General features: G+C 41.9%; 1 protein-coding gene across 2 annotated transcripts; it reads left to right on the top strand.

Moving 5' to 3' along the window:
* Positions 1–483: 483 nt before the first annotated feature.
* GPRC6A (G protein-coupled receptor class C group 6 member A) lies at positions 484–17,982 on the top strand. Of its 2 annotated transcripts, none has more exons than XM_038396172.2 (6): positions 484–768; positions 5,718–6,021; positions 8,836–9,663; positions 11,957–12,169; positions 13,243–13,366; positions 15,317–17,982. In XM_038396172.2, exons 1-6 carry the CDS (start codon positions 575–577, stop codon positions 16,438–16,440), a joined length of 2,787 nt encoding a protein of 928 aa, XP_038252100.1. In that variant the 5' UTR covers positions 484–574; the 3' UTR covers positions 16,441–17,982. The 2 variants fall into 2 exon arrangements, with proteins under 2 accessions (XP_038252100.1, XP_038252102.1); XM_038396174.2 differs by having other exon boundaries at positions 486–768; positions 8,836–9,045.
* The last annotated feature ends 6,446 nt before the right edge of the window (positions 17,983–24,428 follow it).

Genomic DNA, 24,428 nt, shown 5'->3' with positions numbered 1-24,428 from the left:
AATGGCTGTGAGGAAATGCAGTCTGGAGACAACTTCTTCTTTCAGGGCCTGCTCCAAAGCCCACTGAAGTCAATGGGACTCTTTCCAATATCTTCGATGGGTTTATGGGTTGAAATCAGGCCTTTAAAGCTTTTTGTGGCAAAATTTTGGACATGGTATTTCTACTAGTATTTTACATGGTTTGAGATTCATATGCCTTGGGTTAGAAGGTATTCAGGATATGCTTTTGACAGATTATTCCAAATTTACATCAAGATATTTGACATATGTTTCATATACAGCCCAATAATATATTACTGTAAGTACATAGAATTTTTATGCCCAACATCCCATCTATTTTATTAAATCTATTTCAGGGCTCTCGCTCAGCTGTTTGTAAGAGTATTGCATTAGTGGCATCAGGGAGATACCATGAGCCATTTGAACTAAACACAGGCATCTGGTGAGGTGTGACGAGCTTTCAATGCAGCCCTTTTCTTTTGCTGCTGTTTACAGGTGAAATAGGAACAGTGTTGTTGGCACTGTAGCTAGCTTAATTGACTCAAGGCAGCTAGTAAGCAAGTGAAACAGAAACATGGCATTAGTTGCTTTGTTGATCCCCTGCTTTGTGATCAGCTTTGATGTCACCCACTCTTGCCAGAATGCTGACAATTTTGTGGGTGCCAGTTCTCCTGGGGACATTGTCATTGGAGGTTTGTTTGCAATTCATGGCAAAATGCTGCATCCAGAAGAACACCCCATGAGACCAGTGATTCAGAATTGTGCTGGGTGAGTAACACTGCAAATAATACAAATGAAATACCAAGCTGATATAACTGAAACTACTCATGAGCAGACACCAAAAATGCTCGATAAATTGCATTTCTGAATTATTATTTCTTAAAAACAAGTTAGTCTTCTGAATCCTCCCAGTAAGGGGGGGGGGTGCATAGCACAGTGTAGTGCAATAATATGCTCCCCAGAAGATACTGTGACCAGCTGAACTTGGGGGTGACTCTTCCTCTGATCACCTGGATCTATTTACCCCTGGAAGCAAATGGCATTGAAGGTTGGGGATGAGCAATCTTTTTCATTTCCATTATCATTTTAGCTCTGATTTGTTTTTATTTGCCTAAACAGTACTCTAATGTATTATTATTTGTTATCAGTAGTGCCTAAGAACTCTAGTCCTGGACCAGAACCCCACTGTTTGGGGTACTGTACAAACACAGAATAAATAGACAGTCCTTGCTCCAAAGAGCTTACAATCCATTGTAGTACCTTACTGACAACCTATAGTAGTACCTTACATCTTAAGTATTGGCCATATAATAATATATCATTTGAACATGTTGTACTGGCCAGCACTCTAGATTGTATATGTTCTAAATTATAGTATATTCTTTTTAATGAAGGTGGAGAAATTAACTAGGGGAGAGGCTGTTCTAGATTTGATTCTAACAAATAGGGAGGAACTGATTGAGAATTTGAAGGTGGAAGGCAGCTTGGGTGAAAGTGATCATGAAAGGATAATGTTCATGATTGTAAAGAATGATGGAGGGGAAAAACAGAATAAAGAAAACGAACTTTAAGAAGGACAATTTTAGTAAACTCAAATAATTGATAGGTAAGATACCATGGGAATCAAGTCTAAGGGGGAAAAAAAAGTTCAGAAGAGATGGCAGTTTTAAAAAGAGACATTATTAAAGGCAGAAGAGCAAACTATCCCAATGAGTAGGCAAGATAGGAAGAGACCATGCTGGCTTATCCAGCTTAACCAGGAGATCTTCAATGACCTGAAACTCAAAAAAGAGTCACACAAAAAGTGGAAACTAAGTCAAATTACAAAGGATGAATATTAAAAAAACAACACAAACATGTGGGGACAAAATTAGAAAGGCCAAGGCACAAAATGAGATTAAACTAGCTAGAGATATAAAACATTTTACAAATACATTAGAAGCAAGCAGAAGACAAAGGACAGGGTAGACCCATTACTCAATGACAAGGGAAAGACAATAACAGAAAACACAGCAATGGCCAAAATGTTAAATGCCTTTTTTTGGTTTCAGTTTTCACCAAACAGGTTAGCAGTGATTGGACAACTAACAAAGTGAATATCAGTGTAAATGGGACAGGATCTGAGGCTAAAATAGGGAAAGAACAAGTAGACAAGTTAGATGTCTTCAACTCGGCAGAGCCTGACAAAATACATCCTAGACTGATTAAGGAACTGGCTGAAGAGTTCTGTGAGCCATTAGCAATTATCTTTGAGAGCTCGCAGAGGCTGGGAAAGATCCCAGAGGACTGGAAAATTATTTATCTATAAAAAGGGGAATAAGGATAACACAGGGAATTATAAATCAGTCATCTTAACTTCGGTATGCAGAAAGATAATGGAACAAATAATCAATAGTCAAACAATCAATTTGTAAGCATCTAGAAGATAAGGTAATAAGTAACAGTGAACATGGATTGATCAAGAACAAATCATGTCAAACCAACCTAATAATCTGCTTTGACAGGGTAACAAATCTTGTGGACAGGAGTGGGGAAAAGCAGTAGATAATATGATATTTCTCAACTTTGATAAGGCTTTTGATACTGTCTCACCTAACCTGTTCATAAGCAACCTAGGGAAATACAGCCTAGACAAACCTACTATAAGATGGGTGCACAACTGGTTGGAAAACCGTGCTCAGAGAGTAGTTTGGTTCACAGTCAAGCTGGAAGGGCATATCAAGGGGTATGTGCAGGTAGTGTCCTGGATCCAGTTCTATTCAATATCTTCATTTGGATAATGGCACAGAGAGTACACATATAAAGTTTGCAGATGATACTAAGCTGGGAGGGGTTACAAGTGCTTTGAAGGACAGGATTAGAATTCAAAATGATCTTGACAAACTAGAGAAATGGTCTGAAATAAACAGGATGAAATTCAATAAAGACAAATGCAAAGTACTACATATCGAAAGGAATAATCAATTACACAAATACAAAATGGGAAATGATTTCCTAGGAAGTAGTACTGCAGAAGAAGATCTGGGGTTATTGTGGGTCACAAACTCAGTATTTTGCAACAATGTAATAGTGTTGCAATAAAAGCAAACATCATTCTGGGATGTATTAGCAGGAGTGTAATAAGACACAAGAAGTAATTCTTCCACTCTACTCAGCACTGATAAGACCTCAGCTGCTGTATTGTGTCCATTTCTGGGCACCACACTTGGGAAAGATGTGGACGAGTTGGAGAAGAGTCCAGAAGAGAGCAACAAAAATTATTAAAGTGTTAGAACACATTACTTATGAGGAAAGATTGGGGGAGGGGAGGGTTTGTTTAGGCTGGAAAAGAGAAGACTGAGCGGGAGACATGATAAGACTTTTTCAAGTACATAAAAGTTGGTTATAAAGCGGAGGGTGACAAATTGTTCTCCTTATCCACTGAGGACAGGACAAGAAGTAATGGGCTTAAATTGCAGCCAGAGAGATTTAGGATAGATATTAGGAAAAACTTCCTAACTGCAAGGTTAATCAAGCACTGGAACAAAAAACCATGGGAGGTTGTGGAATCACCATTGGAGGATTTTAAGAATAGGTAGACAAATACATGTCAAGGATGATCTAGGTCAGGAATCAACAACTTTTGGCATGCAGCCCACCAGGGTAGGCCCCCTGGTAGGCCCGCTGGTGGGCTGGGTTGATTTGTTTACCTGCCGCATCTGCAGGTTCAGCTGATCATAGCTCGCACTGGATGTGGTTTGCCGCTCCAGACCAATGGGGGCTGTGGGAAGTGGCAGCCAGCACATCCCTTGGCCCGTGCCACTTCCTGCAGCCCCCATTGGCCTGGAGTGGTGAAGTGGCCAGTGGGAGCTGCAATTGGCCAAACGTATGGACGCCTCAGGTAAACAAACCGGCCCGGCCTGCCAGGGGGCTTACTCTGGCAGGCCAAGTGCCAAAGGTTGCTGATCCCTGGTCTAGGTAATACTTAGTCCTGCTTCAGTGCAGGGGACTAGACTAAATGACCTTTTGAGGTCCCTTCCAGTTCTATGATTATATGATTTTCACTTTTGCAGCCTGAATCTTAATATCCTTGCTCAGTCCTTATTCAGCAAAAGTACCACTGAGAACTTTGATTAGTGAAGAGCTTCAGTATCTGGCTATAGATTTGCGGCAGAATTTTGAAAATCACCTGAGTGAGTTAGGAGCACTTGTCCCATTGAAAGCCATTGCTCCTAATTCATTAGGTACTCTTCAAAATCCCACCCTGGGTCTTTTATGAAATTCAATAAAATACTATTTCAAGGATCTCGTTTTGAATATATAAATGATAAAGAGAAATCAGTACTTTATGTTTCAAACACACATTATTTGTGTTTCAAATACATATTTTTTTGTGAAGATGGATTATAATTTTACACACTTCAAACACCTACTTAATTTATGCATTTATTTTGCGGTTTGTTAATGTTCTATTCATAATACTCCTAGTGGCTGTTTATGACTACAACTTTGTCAGACCCTGTGGTTTTCCTTCATGCTTTTTTTTTTAAATCCTGGTACAAACTCTCAATTTTCACTTTGAGTTCTAGGTTCAAAAGAACACAAAATCTAAAAGTGCAAAGCAGTTGAAATATTCAATTGTCACCTGGTTTTGCTTCACAATTATACAAAATTGCAAATTTTGAGCAATTTTGATGTAAAATCATAAATTGTCTCAGGTCCACTTGAAATTGATTCCAGCTTCACTCAAAGCCTTGTGAGCCTTACATGAGATGAGGTAGTGTTATTGTGAATATTTTGTACATCGATACTTATGATTAAGGGTCTGATCCAATGGGAATCTTTCCACTGACTTCAGTGAGCTTTGGATCAGGCCTTAAGATCATCCACCCAAATGCTATATGGGTTTCAGATTATAGTCTCAGAAATGTTTATTTCCCTAGAGTCTTTTCTTTTTTCAGTTTAAGACCATAAGAACATAACAGCTGCCACACTAGGTTAAGCCAATGGTCCACCTAGCCCAGTATCCTGTCTCAGGCAGTGGCCAGTACCAGAGATTCAGGGGACATGCACAGAACAGGGCAATTTTGGAGAGATCCATCCATCTTCCCCTCCCGGCTTCTAGCTGTCAGAGGTTTAGGGTCACCCAAACATCTCTGACCATCTTGGCTAATAGCCATTGATGAACCTATTCTCCATGAACTTATCAAGCTCTTTTTTAAACAGTTATATTTTTGGCCATCACAACATCCCACAGCAATGAGTTCCACTGGTTAATTGTGCATTGTATGAAAAAATACTTTCTCTTCAGGCGTATGTTTAAGGATAATGCTTCAAATAGAAAATTATGGCCAAATCCTCAGGTGATGTACATTAGCAGAGAGCTCTGAATTCAACAGAGCTCTGTTGATTTATACCAGCTGGGGATCTGGCTCATTAATGTATATAGTTTAACAATTGAGTAGCAAGGTGTATTCTACTTCTCCATGACATGCTAATTCTTATTTACATTGTATTATAGGTTTTGTGTTGGCTTCCTAAATCTCACATTTGAATGTGAGACAAAACAATCTAAATTTAATATTTTCCTTCCAAACCAAACAAATCACACGTTATAACAATTTTGACATTTCATTTTAGTAAATATCAGGGGCTAAAGAAGAAGGTTGGGAACTGCCTTTGTTCCAGCCTTGATTCTGCAAATCTTTACTTAAAGTAACAATTCTGTTTCATGACAGTTTCGAAATTCAAGTGTTTCTTCAGACTCTTGCGATGATACATGCCATTGAAATGATCAACAATTCAACACTGTTATCTGGAATTATACTGGGCTATGAAATCTATGACACTTGTGCAGAAGTTACAAAAGCCATGGGAGCAGCTTTGAGGTTCCTGGCTAAATTCAATGCTTCCAAGGACACAGTAGAATACAAGTGTAACTATTCAGACTACATACCAAGAATTAAGGCTGTCATAGGATCCAGCTACTCTGAAATAGCAATGGCAGTTTCAAGGATATTGAATTTGCAACTAATCCCACTGGTAAGTTTGGGGCAATATTTTTATTTTGAATAGAGGACCAAATGTAGCACTGGTATAAGTAGGTGCTGTGCCAATTGAAATGAATGACAGTTGCACATGCTTATGCCAGAGTTGGATTTTGCCCAAAGACTGTCTGTTATCTTCAGGAATCAAAGAGGGAAAGTGCTTCAGCATTCCCTCTAATTTTTCCCATGCATGTTCAAAATGAATGTTGTTATGTGCACTATCACCTCCATATTGGTGCACATAACAAAAGTCATGTAGTGGGGGTGAGACCGTGGGGTTTGGAATGTGGAAGGGGGATTAGGGCTGGAGCGTGAGGGCTCAGACTGGGGGTGTGGACTATGGGGTGGGGACAGGGATGAGGGGTTTGGGGTGCAGGCTGCCCCAGGGCTATGGTGGGGAGAGAGGACTCCCCCTGCTCTCTCTCCCCACCACAGCACCTGGGCTGAGGGGGAGAGGCATCTTTCCCCACCATGGCAGGTGCGGGGCTGGGCTGGGCTGGGCCTGGGGGAAGGGCATCTCTTCCCCATCTGTAGCAGATCCAGGCTGGGCTGGGTTGGGGCACTTCTCCCGCAGCTATGGCAGGTCTGGGGCTCCGCTGAGCTGAGTTTGGGGGCGGGGCGCCTCTCCCCCCCAGCTGCAGCAGGTCTGGGGGCTGGGGGAGAGCGTCTCTCCCCACCTCTCCCCACCACGGCAGCTTCAGGGTTGGGGCCACAGGATAGGAGCCTCTCCCGCAAAGCAGGTCCGGGGCTGGGTGGCGGCCAGCAGGGAGGGGTGCCTCTCCCCGCTGCAGCCCTGAGCGCCTGCATGGCATTTAATAGGCTGCTGCATGGTGGCATGGCTGCGCAGCTTAGAGGGCACTTAGGTGGCAACCTGCCAGTGCTGACACTGCAGTCACTCTCTTTCAGTTGTTCAATGGAAGGGTATAAAGCAAGAGCTCTGAAGGGAGTTGTTCATTTGCCCTCTAAACCACAGAGCAGTGGCACATGATGATTTGGCCCAATCTGTCCAACTAGAGGGGCTGGGGAAACTGAAGGCCTAATCCAAAGCCCACTGAATCAATGGGTGTCTTACTTGGTCTGGAGTGACTGTGTTAGTGTCTTGTCCTGTGCTGGAAAAAGACGAAGACCTAGTTTGGGGATAAATCTGGAAATTCTCCTCTCCCACTCCGTAGAGCATCCAAGGATTGGTGGACCACATGGTGCTCCAGCCACATCCTCCCTGCAGCCAAATATCCTTCTCCATCCCTGACATAGAATCCATGAGACTGGAATGGAATCAGTGAGACTGCTCACATGTTTAAATTTAGGCACATGCTTCAGTGATGCACAAGAAGTGGAGTTGGGGTCCCAGATCTAGTCCTGAATGTACTGCTAACAGTACGGAACACATCACTTTGACTATAGAATAGGACATAGTAATTAGAGAGCTAGGAATAAGATATATAAGATCACTAAATCCCTCCTTCTGCAATGATAGGAAGGGATCATGCTCTCCAACTCCCCTATTGGGCACGTAACAGATATTAAATTAATCCTAAACTTGATCTTAATCAAAAGGCAGGTTATAGGAACAAATCATACATTGGCACAGGGGAATAGGAAAGATGACCTAATAGAGGCTTTTCCCATCACTAATTTCTATAATCAGCTAACAACTGTAATAGCTGGTATCAACCAGCCTGGTCATCCTTCCCTTGTTGGCAAGTTTGGATTTATTGTGACAGTTAAGATGCCAATATTATGTGCCAAGGAATATGTGCAAAGGAAAATCCTGAAAGACAAACAGATTAAAAGCTACTTTGGTTTAAGTTAAACTTTTCCACTCATAGATATCCGAGTTATATTTCATGGCATCAGTGCATCAACCAGTTTTATAAAAGAATTTGTCTCACTCTTTCTGGGACTACACTTTCCAACTATTTGCTACTATTTTCTCAGGGATGTTCTTCCAATAGATACTGAGATTGTATATATTTTTTTAAATTAATTAAAGTTCTGATAAATGAATATGTATCTGTGCAAACTGTTCTGCCAGGCTTGATGATAGTGTTGTCCTACAAAGACTAAGGATACCAAGAGTCTGAACAGTAACTATTTGAATACTTCCAAAAATTTTAATAGCAGGTTGATGTCATCTGAACAAAGTTTATCTGTAAAATAAAATGACAGTACTAGCGTAGTTGTCATTTCTTCTTTTAAAACCAGATCCTCAGCCATCATTAAGATCCCTTTGTGCTACCAGAATAGGACAAAGGACCAGAACTGCAAAGTATTTAGATGCCTAAAGATGCAGATAGGTGCCTAGGCACTGTTGAAAATCCCACTAGGCACTTGTCTGCATCTTAAGTTCTCTAAATACCTTTATGAATCTTGCCCAGACTCCTCACACCAGCCCTAAATAGTCAGCTCATCTTTCCCCTGACATGGAGGAGTCCTCAGCTGGCTTTGTATCACCCACTCCAATTGTCTAGCAGACTGGGAATGTTGGGGACAGCAAAGGGGTAGAGAGGAGGGAGGTCCAGGTTATGACAGGGTGGAGGTGGAGTGTGATGAACTGGGTGATCCTGGACTGCTGGGAATGTCTCTGAAGCCCCCAGCCAGCCCCAGGATTGGGGCAGACACAAAGATGGCTTAGAGCCACCTTTGCCTCTCCCACCCTCAGCTGCATCAGGCTCAAACTTGGCACACTTAAGGATTAAACCTTTAGTACAAAGCACATGTTCAAAGAACAATTTTTATAGCTTTGGATCCCTTAGCATCTACTCAGAATTCACAGTTTCTGTAACTGAAATGTTCTGTCCCTTCCTAGGTTAGTCATGCATCAAGTGCTGAAATCCTCAGTGACAAAATCCGCTTTCCTTCCTTCTTACGCACTGTGCCTAGTGATTTTTATCAGACGCGAGGAATGGTCCGCTTGATCCACAGGTCTGGATGGAACTGGATTGGATTAATAGCCACCGACGATGACTATGGGCGTTCTGCTCTGGAGAGCTTTGGGATACAGGCCATGGCGAACAAGGTCTGTATCGCTTTTAAAGAAATGTTGCCAGCCTATCTCTCTGATGGCACCATTAATGCCAAAGTTAATCAAGCACTCGAGAAGATTGTCAAGGAAACCAGGGTAAATGTAATCGTTGTCTTTCTCAGACAATTCCATGTGACGAAACTATTTAAAAAAGCAATTGAGAGGAACATACATAAAATCTGGATTGCAAGTGATAACTGGTCAGCTGCCGTCAAGATTACTACTATTCCCAACATCAAGCACCTTGGACCAGTTGTGGGATTTGCATATAAAAGTGAAAACATGTCTACTTTTCATGATTTCTTGAAAACCCTGCATTTGCAACCCACTGAAAACAACATGTTCTTAAAAGAATATAGCGTGCTTTTGTCAACCTGCGCACATGTGGAGGACCAGGATTTGAACAAGTGCATTTCAAATTATTCTCAGGAGAATCTGATCTACCAGGCTGGGATACGCAGTCAGATCTGGAGAGATGATTTTCTGAGGGCCAACATTGAGCCAGGATTTATCCAGAGTACTATGCTCGCAGTCCATGCTATTGCATATGCTATACGGGAGCAGTGCAAAGACAGAGACTGCAAGAATCCGGTTGCTTTTGCCCCCTGGGAAGTACGTTTATGATACTTCTGCATTTTCTCTTCTATGAACACCATTCATTCCCTAGTTCTTCTTTGTTGCCCATATTCACTAGCTGTGCACTTCTGTCCTCTTGTTACTGTGTAACCTACTCTTTCCCACCAGAAACCTGTTCCCTGAATTGAGGTACATGTTTAGTCCTTCCTTCACCACTGCTGTGTCAATTTAAACCAAAGTTTGTATACTAGAGATTGGTCAAACATCTTAGATACAACCAGAACGATCTAATCAATCAATTTTTTAAGAAGGTAAATAGCCACTACTTTAGTATCTGAACACCTCCCAGGTACTAAAGACCCAGAGGCTGCATACCACTTTAACAATATGCAGTGGATGCTCTTGATAGACAGGATTATTAGAGAAGAAGGAAGTTCTTCAAAGCATTTCCCACTTCCTCCCAACATTACTTCCATTTTCCCTGGGTTCAGTTGTTTTTCATCTGACATGAACTGTCACCTGAAAGTCAAACTGAAGCAAACCATTCTTTTGTGTGTGTGTGTGTGTATGTGTTAATCCTGATTTTACACTGGAGTGAATGGCAGGGAAATCAGGCCCTGGTGTATTTGGGATGGGTGAAGTATTCTGCCTAATACCCATCTGTTTTGGGGTGTGAGTAGAGTGGGGAAAGAGCAGGAGAAATCAGACAAATAAACCTGACCTGACCTTTTACCTGAAGTACCTGGTCAGGCCTATTCACTTCTACACACTTTTACTGAGATAGTTAAACAAAGATCATTTAAAAGGCAAACAAACTCTGAAGCACACTGACCTGTTGTGACCTATCATCCCAAGTCAGGGCAGGTCAAACCAAGATAGAGATTGAAGAAAACATCAACTTTTTACATAAACTTGTAAACACAAAGGACCTGGTATAAGTGGCTACAACTTTATTAACTGCAGTGGAATTGCATTCGTATCACAGCTGAATTTATAGTCCAAAACCTATAGGGCATAGGAATAAACCTGTTTAGAGTCCAAGACATAGAGGGAGTTGTGAGAGTTGACTAAATATGCACTGCTTTGAAAATGTATCCTTCAGGGTTCATGCTTAAGCCCCACAAGCAGGCATATTCAAAGTTTAAGCTGAAATGGAATCTTTAGCACATCTCCCTGTACTGCCCTGTACTGAGAAACCACAAGGTCAGTGGAGATTCAGCCTTTGCAACTAAATGGTTCCAGTTGACATATGATCCTAGACAAATCAGAAAGAGACAATTATTCAAAACTGGTCTCTAATTTGGGATTTCCCTGTTTCTGGGTACCCTGCATAAGACATCAAAGGCCTGATTTTCAGAGGAATTGATTTCATCTGAATTTCTAGGCACTCAACGCCTCTGCAAATCAGACACACGGTGTCTGAAGGTGGACATTAAAAAACCCCAGGCACCCAAAGTTAAAGACTACTTTTGAAACTTTGGCCTCAGCCTCTTAGTAACTTAGGGCCTTATGCTCCTCTCTCACACAGTGTGAATTAGGCATAACTCCATTAAAGATAAACTTTGCACTTACACCAGTATAGCATCAATGAAGTTACAGTTACATTAGTGTAATTGAGAGCAGAAACTGGCCTAACGCATTTGCATTCAAAAGAATGGTTCTTTGATTTTATTCAAGTAGAAGATGTTTGTATAAGAAAATGTAATGACTTGAAAGGTTATTAACTTCAAAATTCCCTCTCAGCCCCATACTGTAACCATGGCATTAGATGATTCGTCTTAATCAGAGTCGCAGTTGAAACATGTTAGAATTGGATATGGATCTGAACAATCCCAGAGCTTTGGGAGAGTTTGGATCTGGATCCATATCTGAACTCTGTCCATCTCTACCTCAGATACAGCTGAACAATAATGGCTGGCATCAGCCAGGACAAGTTCTGTACAAGAGGATCATTCTTGAAGGCCTTCTCCAGTGCTTGTCAGCAGGATCTTCTCCTTTCCACATTGTACCAAATTGTCACAAGCTGGACATGCAATAACATGAGCATTTGTGTGATTATATAAAGTAATGATTAGAAAACTGCTTTTTATGTATCTAGGCCAAAAGGGACCTGTATGATTGTCTTGTTTGGCCTCCTACCTAATGTAATTGTATGGCCTGTGTTATGTATGTCATATGAGATTATCATAATGGTTCCTCCTGATTTTAAGATTTTTATGTTCCTAAAAGCAGTATTTCTTATCATTGTGCAACCATATAAATGATAAACTATAACAATTTTACCAAACTGAAATGATATTGTTGTGTTTACTTATTTTTACTGCTTCAGCTACTTGAAGAACTTAAAAAAGTAACATTCACTGACAATGAAAAAGAAGTTCATTTTGATGCCAAAGGAGACCTTAACATGGGATATGATGTGCTCCTCTGGAAGGAAATCAGTGGCCATATAGTGATCACTGAGATAGCAGAATATGACCTGCAGAAAGATGACTTCATCTTCAAGGATGAGGAGAAAGAAATGGAGTTTCTGAATTTTAAGGTATCTGGAGGACACACTGTGTTTGTATTGTAAAATGTGAAAGTGTTAGTGAACAAATTATGGTTTGGGAAGTTTGTTCCATGCCCTTACCCTTCTCCTGCAGGATCTAGCACTTGCGGTATGTATTTAATATTCACCTCTCATGTACTTAGTATTATTAGTGAAGACTCCTCCCGGATGTCATAGTTCAAATGTTCCATTACTTTAGGGACAGATTCTGCCACCCTTGTTTACTCTGACTAATACCTTGATCTGTGAATAGTCTCAATTATTTCAATTGAAACATTGCTGAGATCCAGCTCCTCCTACAGATGCTTTCATATTTCACAGTTTACAAGTTACATCTGTCCTAAAATTTCTATTGATAGTGTGGTTCTAATTTAAAAAGTAATTATGTAGAAATGTCAACATCTTATGCAACACATCTATTCCTTTTGTTTATGATCACTCTAGTGACAAAATAATCCTTTGTTGCTCTTTGCTTCTACTAGCCCCAGAGTCAACACAGCTAAAAGAGAGTGTGCTAAAATTGTGTTCCATCTGGTGCCTTATCAATAGAACTGTTGTCCAACCCCATTGCTGTTTTTGGGGATTGTGCGGGAAACAATCCCAATCAGTTACATCTGGACAACATTATTATCTTCAGTGGAGTTGCCAGATGACACGGAGGGCAAAATTTGATTGCCCAGCTGAGGCTGAACACCTAATATGATATAAACCTTTATTACTGATGATGATGAAAAAGAAAGTACCCAAAGGTCAGAATCCGGGTCAAATTTTCAAAAGCATCAAAATGACTTAGAAGCCCAAGTCCCATTAAAAAAAATGACTTATGGGATTTGCAAGATTATCAGTTAGAAACTCCCCCATCTTTTTACTTGTAAAATGAGTACATATAGAAAGTACGGAGACAATAAACATGGAGCCCTACAATGCAATTTTTACAGAATCATTAGTAGATTGCATTAAAATGTTGTTTAATAGCAAAGAGTTTGATCAAACTGTAGAATGTTCTACATGTGTTCTAGATATGCCTCATTTGTGTTTTGTTTGTTTTCTCCATAACATTGCAGAAAGTTAAATCAACATGCTCCAGGAAATGTAGACCAGGACAAATGAAGAAGGTTTCAGCCAGTCCACATACATGCTGCTATGAGTGTGTGAACTGCCCAGAAGACCATTACACTAATCAAACGGGTAATTAATTAGGATCCAGATAAAACATTTGTTTTATTCATGTACAATATATGTTTTGGCAACCTGGAAAAGAATTATAATGAGATAAATATATTTGTCTACATTCAGTGCCGTAAATACATAGGGCAGGAGTATTCGGCACACAACTCAGTTTAAATAATTTTTTTTAAATCAGTTCTTCCAAAGCTAAAGTGATTAGATGCCCCAATTCACTGAGTTTGTGAGACAGTCCTGCTATCATAGATGGTTCTATTTAAGGTAGAAATGGCTTGAATCCAAAATCTGGATCCAAACACCCTTGAACTTTAAGAAAATTCAGATCCAGATCCAAACTTACCCTTTATCTAACCCTGACCTCTCTAATGGACTGAATCAAACCTCCAATCCAAATAGCCCCAAATTTAGGATCTGATTCTACAACTGGATCCATGTAAGTGGATGTCTATTGACTTCATTAAGGCACCACTTGGGCACAGTGGATTAATCACGTGGATCCAATGATAGGATCAGGGCCTAAGTTTGCATCTCTGGATCACTTCTCCTTAAAACTAGAGCAGGGTCCTCCTGGTCGTTCTGCAGTACATCCATTTCAATACAAGTACTGTGGGTATTAGTTTTGGTTACCAAACACATGTTTTGTCTGTAATGGGAGTACTGTCAGGTTAGGATATAAAATAATATCTCCTAGATGCATGTAGGATGAGGACTTCAGTACCTGCTGTCAGTATCAGTACCTAGTGTTAATAAAGCTTTTAAAAATGGGGAGTGAAGAGTAGAAGAGGAAAAGGAAAGAAGTGGGCTTAAGAAAGTGTTCAATACCATATATTTTGAACATTCTGATAGCAACCAACAGTAAACTACATTCCACCCTCTTTTTATGCTGTTCATAAAAACCAAAGCATTGGCAAAATTTCTCTGCAAAGAATTTTACAGGTATGTTCAACAGAACTGTGCCAAAAGGTAGCCCAGTTACAATAAAGTTAGACTTTTAAAGGGCAAATTACAGTAACGTCTGTCCTCACTATTGTATTTTGAAAAGGTGTCTGTAAAATGAAAGTTACTGTAGGTGTAGTGGGGTGGTCACCCCGCTCCTGCCTTGAAGGGGTTAAAAGCAGCCAGGGAGAGGGCTGCTGCTGGGCAAAAACAGATTGGCCAAACAGCCACAGCTTTAGCCAGTGCATTCAGGGCCCAGCTGGCCCTTATCAGAGGGCAGTGGGCCAGAAGGAGGAGGACACTCTCTCTCTGCCTTTAGAGGGAGAAGAGCCTGGCTGCTGGGGAGTGTACCAAGGGACCTGAGGCTGAGCAGGGCTGGGGGAAGGCCAGAGGAGCTGGGGAGCTCAGGCCTGGAAAACCCCCCAGGCTGCAGGCTTAGGGTAAGACCACAAAGAGTACACGGGTAGGCAGAGGCAGCAGGTCCAACCCCCCTTGCCTGTGATGGGTGGCTTATATACTGCAATCCACCCCAGTGAAAGGGGCCTAGATGGTGACTGGGCAGTAGCCATATATGGTGGGGATAGGGGGTTCTGGGTTCCCTGGGGAGGGGAGACCCAGACCTGTGGGGGTACTACCAGGGGGCAGCACCCTGACCTGAAAGGGGCACTGGAGTCCAGGAGGGATTTGGGCCCAGCAGCAAGCAATACACTGGCTTGCAAAGGGTGCTCCTGAGGCTGGAAGAGCTAATTCCCTGAGACACCAGCAGGAGGCACTGCAGGGGTGAGTCTCACGCCATAACAGTAGGGTATTCAGAAGTTTCCTATAGAAAGAAATAAAATTTCTAAAGGAATGATAGTTCCAAGTATCCAGGAGGTAACAGGTTTAATTTAAAGGGTATTATTTTGGGTCCCAGATAAAACAACATTTATCCTGTTCTAGAGCTCAGAACAAACCTTCTATCTTTGATAACCAGCCTCCTTTGGTCTTGCTCAGTAATCTCCACTTCTCTACTTTTAGATATGGATTACTGCTTTCTGTGCAACAACAAAACTCACTGGGCACCTGTGAACAGTACTACATGCTACAAAAAGACAGTCGAATACCTCAGCTGGAATGACTGGTTTGCTATTTTGCTAATAATCCTCTCTGGCCTTGGAGTTGTGTTGATTTTTGCAATTAGCACAATATTTACTAGAAACCTGGATACCCCTGTCGTAAAAGCATCAGGTGGTTTAACTGTTTGTTATGTTATCCTCCTCTGCCACTTCTTCATTTTTGCTAGCACCAGCTTTTTCATTGGTGAGCCAAGGGAATTCAAATGCAAAAGCCGGCAAGCTTTCTTTGGCATCAGTTTTGCACTCTGCATCTCGTGTATTTTAATGAAGTCACTGAAAATTTTACTGGCCTTCAGCTTTGATCCCAAATTACAGAATTTTCTGAAGTGTCTCTACAAACCTATTCCTATTGTGGTCACCTGCACTGGAATTCAAGTTGTCATTTGCACTTTTTGGGTAATATTTAGAAGCCCTTTTGTTGAGCAAAATTTCTTTATTCGAAGAGTTATTATATTGGAATGTAATGAAGGTTCCATTGTGGCTTTTGGGGTCATATTAGGCTACATAGCTGCTCTGGCCTTTATTTGCTTCATATTTGCCTTTAAAGGCAGGAAATTACCTGAGAATTACAATGAAGCTAAATTCATAACCTTTGGCATGCTCATTTACTTCATAGCTTGGATTACATTCATCCCTGTCTATACAACTACGTTTGGTAAATACCGGCCAGCAGTTGAGATCACTGTTATTTTAATATCAAATTATGGAATTCTATGCTGCAACTTCCTTCCTAAGTGCTACATCATTCTTTATAAGCAAGAAACAAACACAAAATCTGCATTTCTCAAAATAATTTACAATTATTCTTCCAAAAGTGTAGGCAGCCTTACTGTTAACCAAATTTCTTTGGAGTCTAACTGTACAAACCCTCAATATCCCATCACAAACTCTTGTTGTAAATCTGAAAAAACCTCTGTGAATGGCAACTGCCACTTTGAAGTCTCCAAACATAGTCTGATAAGAGAGAAAGTTCCTCCGAAAAATACCGCTGGGACAATATCAAGGAAGAGATTGTCTAGCATATGACCGTGTAGCATTGGAGTAGCTAGATAGGGAAAGAGGTAACTTCAGTAAGCCAGATCTTCTCAGGGTCTCCTGCCCCTTGGCTCTCCCCAAGGCCCTGTCCAGCCCACATGGGATGTGGTCTTCTAGGATGCATAAACAGCTGCACATTGATATGACTGTTCAGGAGAAGCTTCCCTTCCCCCTCCCCCACAAAAAACAACAACAACCCAACACAAAAACAAAACACCACCAACCATCACATCCTATCCTCAGGCAGAAAGAGGAGAGTGGAAAATGCTCAGACACCAGCATGATAAGTAACCAAAGTCAAAGAGACAGACCTGTAGCAAAAATGAAAGCCTTCCCCACAGTTCTGTATCTGCCTTTATTGTCAGTCCCCTTCTCTCCCACAAATCCTCCCACACAAGGCTGTAATTCCTATGCATGAGGAGGGAAGACTGTGTCAGGAGAACCTGTCCCAGATTGCTTGTCCAGAGGTGTTGACCTTTTCCAAATAAGGGAACACTCTGTGTTAAAACATGATAATTGCACTTACTTCAACACTAAAGAATTCCCCCATCTCATTTGGATAAGTCATTCGATGGCTGGGATCAATGTAAAATGTCATGAAAATTTTAGCTTTTATAATACTAGTAAAGAAGTCAGATCTTGAAAGAAAAATGACAATGAACTCTTTCTGACACCAAGCAATAGCACAAAGTTTGACTGATATTAAATAAGATTGTAAAGAATACTTAGTTAGTTATACCATTAACCTGCATAATTGGAAAATATCACTTTATATTTTAACTTCTACACAATGGTAGTCCAAAATTACACAGATTTTGTAAATATAACTTTTGGATAGTGGGCCTGATTCTCACTTATACCGGCATAAATCTAAGATAAGAAAGATCAAAATCAAGCCCACTGATTCCAGTGTCATTTTACTTACATCTTTATTAGCAATCTACTAAACATGAAAATGAATACTTTTATATTATACTTTTGTAGTATTTTAACAGTGTATATTAAAACAAACCTTTGATTTTTGTGCTAAAATAGGTAATGCAGTATGTTATTTTTCTTATTATAGATCACTTTCAACAATAAGCATATGCTATACAGTGATTTTGACATGAAAATGTACACTCATTTATGAGTGTGAATTGTATGGGTGCAACTTATGTACAGGAATGAGCAATTGTGCATACAATTTGAGCCTGATTAAAAGTATACATGTATATTCAATTGTGTATATGATTGTCATGTATGAGCAGCAATGTATTAAGAGTTCTGTTCTGAATGTAAAACATTTTGTATTGTAAATCTGAAATTGCTGGAGTTTAGCTGCTTCTGCAACAGCAAAACTCATGAAAAAGAGAGAAACAAAGCTCATACTATGCTGGTCATTTTTTAGCCTCTGGCCAATCAAAGGAAGCAATTGGATAGACCACTGTAGGCATATATGTATGTTGCTTTCAGAAATGTTAAGACTAGGATATCTTGAACATATAAGAAAATGATATGATTAATGTAATAAACTGTATTATTTAAAATGGCGTTTGTTTGCTTTATTTCATTATCTCTCCTGTGGAACTTTTGCTCAGCTTCAAATAAAAATAATATTTAGCTCCAAATTATTATTAATTATTATTATTACTTGTATTTCCATAGTGCCATGGGGCCCTAGTCACGGACCAGGACCCTATTGTGTGAAGTACTGTACAAACACAAAACAAACACTGTACAAACATAGAAAGCCCCAATGCTTTCCACTCATCCATCTCAGTGTATTTTATGAAGATAGGCAAAATATCATATTGTCTAAAAGTTGAATGTGGTTGAGGATGGGGCGAGGTGGGGGGTGGGGACAGGCCATGAGGGAAAAACACATTGAACCATAGAAAACATAGAAATGTAGGGCTAGAAGGGATCTTGAGAGGTCATCTAGTCCAGTGTTTTTCAATCTGTGGGTCATGAACCAGTACATGAACCAGTGGGTCGTGGCATGTCAGGTGCTGGGTCGCCTTGCTCTGGTCAGCACCACCAACCAGGATGTTAAAAGTCCCATCGGCGGTACTGTGGTCCGGCTTTTAAGCAGGGAGGCCAAGGGGCTCCATGCGCTGCCCCCACCCTGAGCACTGGCTCTGCACTCCCATTGGCTGGCAACCAATGCTTGCGTGCCTCCACCTAGGAGCCAGACCTGCTGCCGGCCGCTTCCATGGCACAGCACAGTCCACGGTGCACCCCGGCTGTGCCGCTGAGTGGGAGCTGCCAGAGGTGAGTCCGTGCCTGCTCCCTAATCCCCTGCCCCAGCCCTGAGCCCCCCCCAAAACTGGGAACCCCTTCCTGCACCCCAAACCCGTGTCCGAGCCCTGAGCCCTCCTAAAACCAGGAGCCTCTCTTGCACCTCAAACCCCTCATCCCCAGCCCAGAGCCCTGACCCTCTCCCACACCCCAACCCCCTGTCCCAGCCCTGAGCCCCCTCACACACTTTGCACCCCTCATTCCTGGCCCCACCTCACAGCCCTCACCCCTGCATCCCAACCTTCTGCCCCAGCCCTGAGCCCTCCCACATCCCTCATCCCCAGCTCCGTTGGGTCACGGGCATCAACAATTGTTTTTCCTATTACCTAACTTAAATCTCCCTTGTTGCAGATTAAGCCCATTACTTCTTGTCTGACCTTCAGAGGACATAGAGAACAATTGATTACACTCCTCTTTAGAACAATCCTTAATTTATTTGAAGACTGTTATCAGGTTCCCCCCCCCCCAGTCTTCTTTCCTCAAGACTAAACGTGCCCAGCTTTTATATCCTGGTCTTATGGGTCAAGTTTTCTAAGCCTTTTCTCATTTCTGTTGCTTTCCTCTGGACTCTCTCCAATTTATCCATATCTTCCCTAAAGTGTGGCACCCAGAATTGGACAGAGTACTTTCGCTGATGCCTCACCAGTGCTGAGTAGAGTGGGACAATTACCTCCTAGGTCTTACATATAGCACTACTGTTAATACATTTCAGAATGATATCAGGTTTTTTTTGCAACTCCATCAAATTGTTGACTCATATTCCATTTGTGATCCATTATAACCCCCAGATCCTTTTCAGCAGCACCATCTGGCCAGTTATTACCCATTTTGTAGCTGTGCATTTAATTTTTCTTCCTAAGTGAAGTAGTTTGCACTTACCTTTATTAAATTTCATCTTGTTGAATTCAGACCACTTTCTCCAATATGTCAAGGTCATTTTGAATTCTAATTCTGTCTTCCAAAGTGCACGCAACCCCCCCCCCCCCCCAACAGCTTGGTGTCATCTGCAATTTTTTATAAGTATATTGTCCACTCCATTATCCAAGTCATTAATGAAAATATTCAATAGTACCAGACCCAGGACTGACTCCTGTGTGATTCCCTAAACTAAATATGCCCTCCCAGTTAGACAGCAAACCATTGCTAACTATTCTTTGATTACTATCTTTCAACCAGTTTTGCACTTTATAGTAATTCTATTTAGACCAGGTTTCCCTAATTTGCTTATAAGAAGTCATGTGGGACTGTGTCAAAAGCTTTACTATATCACATCTACCGCTGCCTCCCACCCACTAGGACTGTCAAAGAAAGAAATTAGATTGTTTTGGCATGATTTCATCTTGACAAGTCCATGTTGGCTGTTCTTTATAACCCTATTATCCTCTAGGTGCTTACAAATTGCTTGTTTAATAATTTGTTCCAGTGTCTTTCCACATATCAAAATTAGGCTGACTGGTCTATAATTCCCCAGGTCCTCTTTGTTCACCTTTTTAAAGATAAGTGCTATCTTTCCCTTCTACATTCTTCTGGGAACTCACCTGTCCTCCAGGAGTTCTCAAAGGTAATTTCTAATGGCTCCACGACTGCTTCATCTAGTTCCGTAAGTACCCTTGGGTGAATCTGTTCAGGCCCTGCTGATTTGAACACATCCAATTTATCTCAGTATTCTTTAATGTGTTCTCTCCCTGTTTTGGCTTGTGTTCCTTTCCCTGGGGGCTGTGGGAGAGTTTGGGAGCAATATGTTTTGGGGGGCAGGACATAGTGGTAATATGTTTGGAGCACGGGGCTGTAGGATTAGCCTAGTGGGGCAAGCATCCATTCTGGGAGGCAAGAGGGTGGATAGGGATGTGGCAGATTTTTATGGGGAGAGCATGAGGGAGATGTGGGGCATTGGTGGCCAAAGAGGAATGGAGAGGAGTTCTATCCTGATGAACCTCCAGGCCTCAAGCCCATCTACTGCTCCTCCCTCCAGGACCATTCTCCCACCACACACATCTCTGTTCCACCCCGGCACTGAATCCCCTGTCGTGGCCTTCTGCTCCTCAGCCCCATGACTGCCTCCCTGGCTCCCCAGTTCTGTGCAAGGCACCACTTATAAGTCCAACAATGTAGCTGATAAAGCTTGACAATTCTGCTGGCTATTCTTAGCAGAACTAGTAGAGGATATGCCAAATTATGTTAAGTGATATGTAGAAATGTCCCGAAGCAGTCTGTCTGGGAGAAGTCATCAGACCCTACTTGTGTGTGCCGTGCAGAGTTTATGGAGACTGTGGTCCCTTAGCTAGGGGGAACTGAAAAAGGGGGAGATACTGAGGGTCCAATTTCAAAAATGGAGCATTTTTAAATGTTTCCTCTGCCAAGGGCAATGTATAATAATAATTAATAATAACGTGTATTCCCATAGCACCTAGGAACCCCAGTCATGCACTAAGAGCCCCGTTGTGCTAGGAGCTGAACAAACTCAGAACAGTCTCTTCCCCAAGGAGATTACAATGTAAGTATAAGACAAAAGACGACCAATGGGTACAAATGGATGGGTGAGTAGAAGGAAACACTGAGTCAATATTGGAGGTGGGATTAGTTAAGAGGGGATCAGCTAAATGGAAAGAGAAGGGAAGGGAAGGGGGTGAGGTAGACAGGGCAGGGGAGAAGACAGTAAGAAGGGCATGTGTGGAGTGAAGCTGAGATGAAGAGACTGGAGGGAGGAGAGAGGGAAGGTTGGAGCAAATAGCCACTCAGCATAGAGCAGAGAAAGAGAACACTCCACAGTTTTGACTGGAAAGTCTGAAAGTGAAAAAGGTCCCTCCTTCTGTGGCTACGGGCTAGATTCTGGTGGCTGCACCTCTGTCACAGTTCTCTGCCTAAGGCCATGTGGGTTGAGGAGGAGAAAGGGAGGCACCACCCTGGATCTCCAGAAACAAACAAACAAACAACAAACAAAAAAACCTATAAAGCATTCAGTTGTCCTAGGAAGACTTAAGTGTGTCCAGTTTTGGAGGCGCATTTTTTTCCCCACCACGAAAGTGTGAAAAACAGGGATTTTTATTCCTGAGTTCAAGTCCAAGTCCCAGCACAACCTTAACTATGGAGTTGTTGTCTGTGTGTCCGGCTGTATGGTACCGAATAGATTGTGCTGTTTATTTTGAAACAACCTCCACTCTCTTAGTATGGAAGGACCCTGCCATTCATTGTCACAATGAGAGCTGATGGTTTTGGATGCTTTTAAAAACATGAACTTGTAACAGCAGCAGGAGTTAGAAACACATTCACCCCTGCCCCCACCCATTAAACATTATAATAATCACAGAAAGCTGCAGCATGGAATTTTCATTGCTTGAAGTTAGCGGGACGTTGTTCTGTTAGGGGAATGAAACAACAGCTAATTTAAAGCAAGTAATTAAATGACAAAAACTCTCTTAGCTTATTATAATAAGCACGAACCACTAATAATTGCCATAGGGAACAATATATAATCAACAAATCTCGGGGTGGGAAAACAAAAAACAAACAAAACCCCCCTTCAACATATACATAATGTAGATTGTACTAAGTTACTGCTACCTGACTAAACTCTGATTAGGAAATAAATTGACTAGATATTAAGGCATTTTATGTCTCTTCCCTTAACTATAGATGATGCAAAAAATAGCTGTTCATGTTGACATGTAGGATAGGGGAGGGCAAGTACTCAAGAACTATGACATGATCATTCAAAACACTGCACTGTTATGTCAATAGGACAATACAAGAAAAATAGTACCTTGGGAGCTGTCCATTTTGCTGAAGATCCTAATACCTACTCCAGTCAGCATATCAGACACAAGGTTCAAATAATGTTATTAACCTGGAAAACTCATAGAAAAGCTCCATTCAGAGTGGATTTTTGTTGTTTCTGTGGCCCCCATTACTGCAGGATATGAGAACTTCATAATCTTTGATATTTTTATCCTGACAATACCTCTGTGAGGTAGGAAAGTACTATTATCCCCATTTGACAGATAAGAAACTCAGATACAAAGGTCTAAATCCTCAAAGGCATTTAGGCTCTGAATACCTTCGAGGATCTTGACTTAAGTGACTTGTCATAAATCACCCAGGAAGTCTGTGGCAAAACAGGGAACAGACTTGGATTTCCTAGGCTAGTGCCCTATCCACTGCAACATCCCTCCAACAGATGAGTGTCTCACCATGAGGAATTCAATTTTGTCCAGCCAGGGCCTACTTGAACCATCTAGAGCATTCTTAGTCGGGGGAGCCAACCTCCCTCATCTTAGTCTGAAACAGCCCAAATCTGTTGACCTTCAGGGCATGCTACAAAGTACGTATTTTAAAGGGAGCTTTTGAGGGAGGGAGATACTCTGGGAAGTGGGGTGACATACTGCAATCTGCATCGTAGTGTCTATTTAATTATGGTTATACCTTGTGGGGTTGCTAATAGTTCTTTACTTTACTTTTCTTTAGTGCCCATGTTTTCCAGCAATTGTCAGGGCCACAGTGTATGGCTCTTAGACATTTGATTTCAGAAATAGTTAAGATTATGCCTATATTTAAACTTATAAGACTCAGAGAGAATTGCCTACCTCACCCTCCACCAGTGGAGAAAATTAGTGTGAACTGTTTGGTAGCACTTCAATATTTGTTTTAAAGGCACTAACCCATATTACAATTCCAGATGCATTTCACCAATATTGATCCTACTTGCTGAACTAATGTTTTATGTAATTTTTGTGCTGCTGCCATCTAGTGGTGCATTAATATTTCATTTTGTGTGTGTGTGCTGGCCCAGGAAGTTCTAGTGCTGCCTAATATCTGTTAAAGTGACCTGCCTCTTTGCTGATGTATTAGAAATATTTTTATGCAAAATTAAGTTGCATTATTATTGGTATTGTGCCGCTGTTTGCAGTGATTTCTTTCCCATTTCTTCTAAAATCCACATATATTTGTTTCAATTGATGTAGGGATATTAATTAGTACTACAAATGTAAATTGTAACTTTTAAAAATACAACAGATATTCCATAATTTCACAGAGTTTAAGGACTGAAGGTCCCATTAGGCCATGTAGTCTGACTTCCTGTATATCACAGGCCATTAAATTTCACCCAGATACCCCTCAAATGAGCCTAATAGCTTGAGCTAGACCAAATTGGTTCGTCCCGCAGGCAAAGAATATAAGAAAGTGAGGTGCTACCACTTGGGCTACCACTTAGGGTTGCCAGGCATCTGGCCAGTTGGCGGTGCAACAGGGATAAGGCAGGCTCCCAGCCTGCCGTGGCTCCCTGTGGCTCATGGAAGTAGTAGCATGTCCCGCCTCCAGCTCCTACGCGTGGAGCAGCCAGGGAGCTCTACAGGCTGCCTTCCACCCCAAGCACTGGCTCCACAGCTCCCATGGGCTGGGAACATGGCCCCCTGCCTCCCCTCCCCTGCCCCAACCCCCTGCCCTAGTCCTGATCCCCCTCTCACCCTCTGAACCCCTTGGTCCCAGCCTGGAGTACCCTCCTGCAGCCCAACTCCCTCATCCCTAGCCCCACCCCAGAGTCTGAACCCCCCAGCAGAGCCCTCACACCCCCCCCCCCACTCCAACCCCCTGTCCCAGCCTGGAGCCTCCTCCCTCACTCTGAACCCCTCAGCTCCGAGCCCCCTCCTGTATCCCAAATCCCTCACCTTGACCCCACACCAGAGCCTGCACCCCAAGCTGGA

The sequence above is a fragment of the Dermochelys coriacea genome, chromosome 3 (genome assembly GCF_009764565.3).
Source record: "Dermochelys coriacea isolate rDerCor1 chromosome 3, rDerCor1.pri.v4, whole genome shotgun sequence".
Lineage (NCBI taxonomy): Eukaryota > Metazoa > Chordata > Testudines > Dermochelyidae > Dermochelys > Dermochelys coriacea.
Note: the sequence above shows the minus strand (reverse complement) of the source record. Positions and strands in the feature narration are given on the sequence as shown.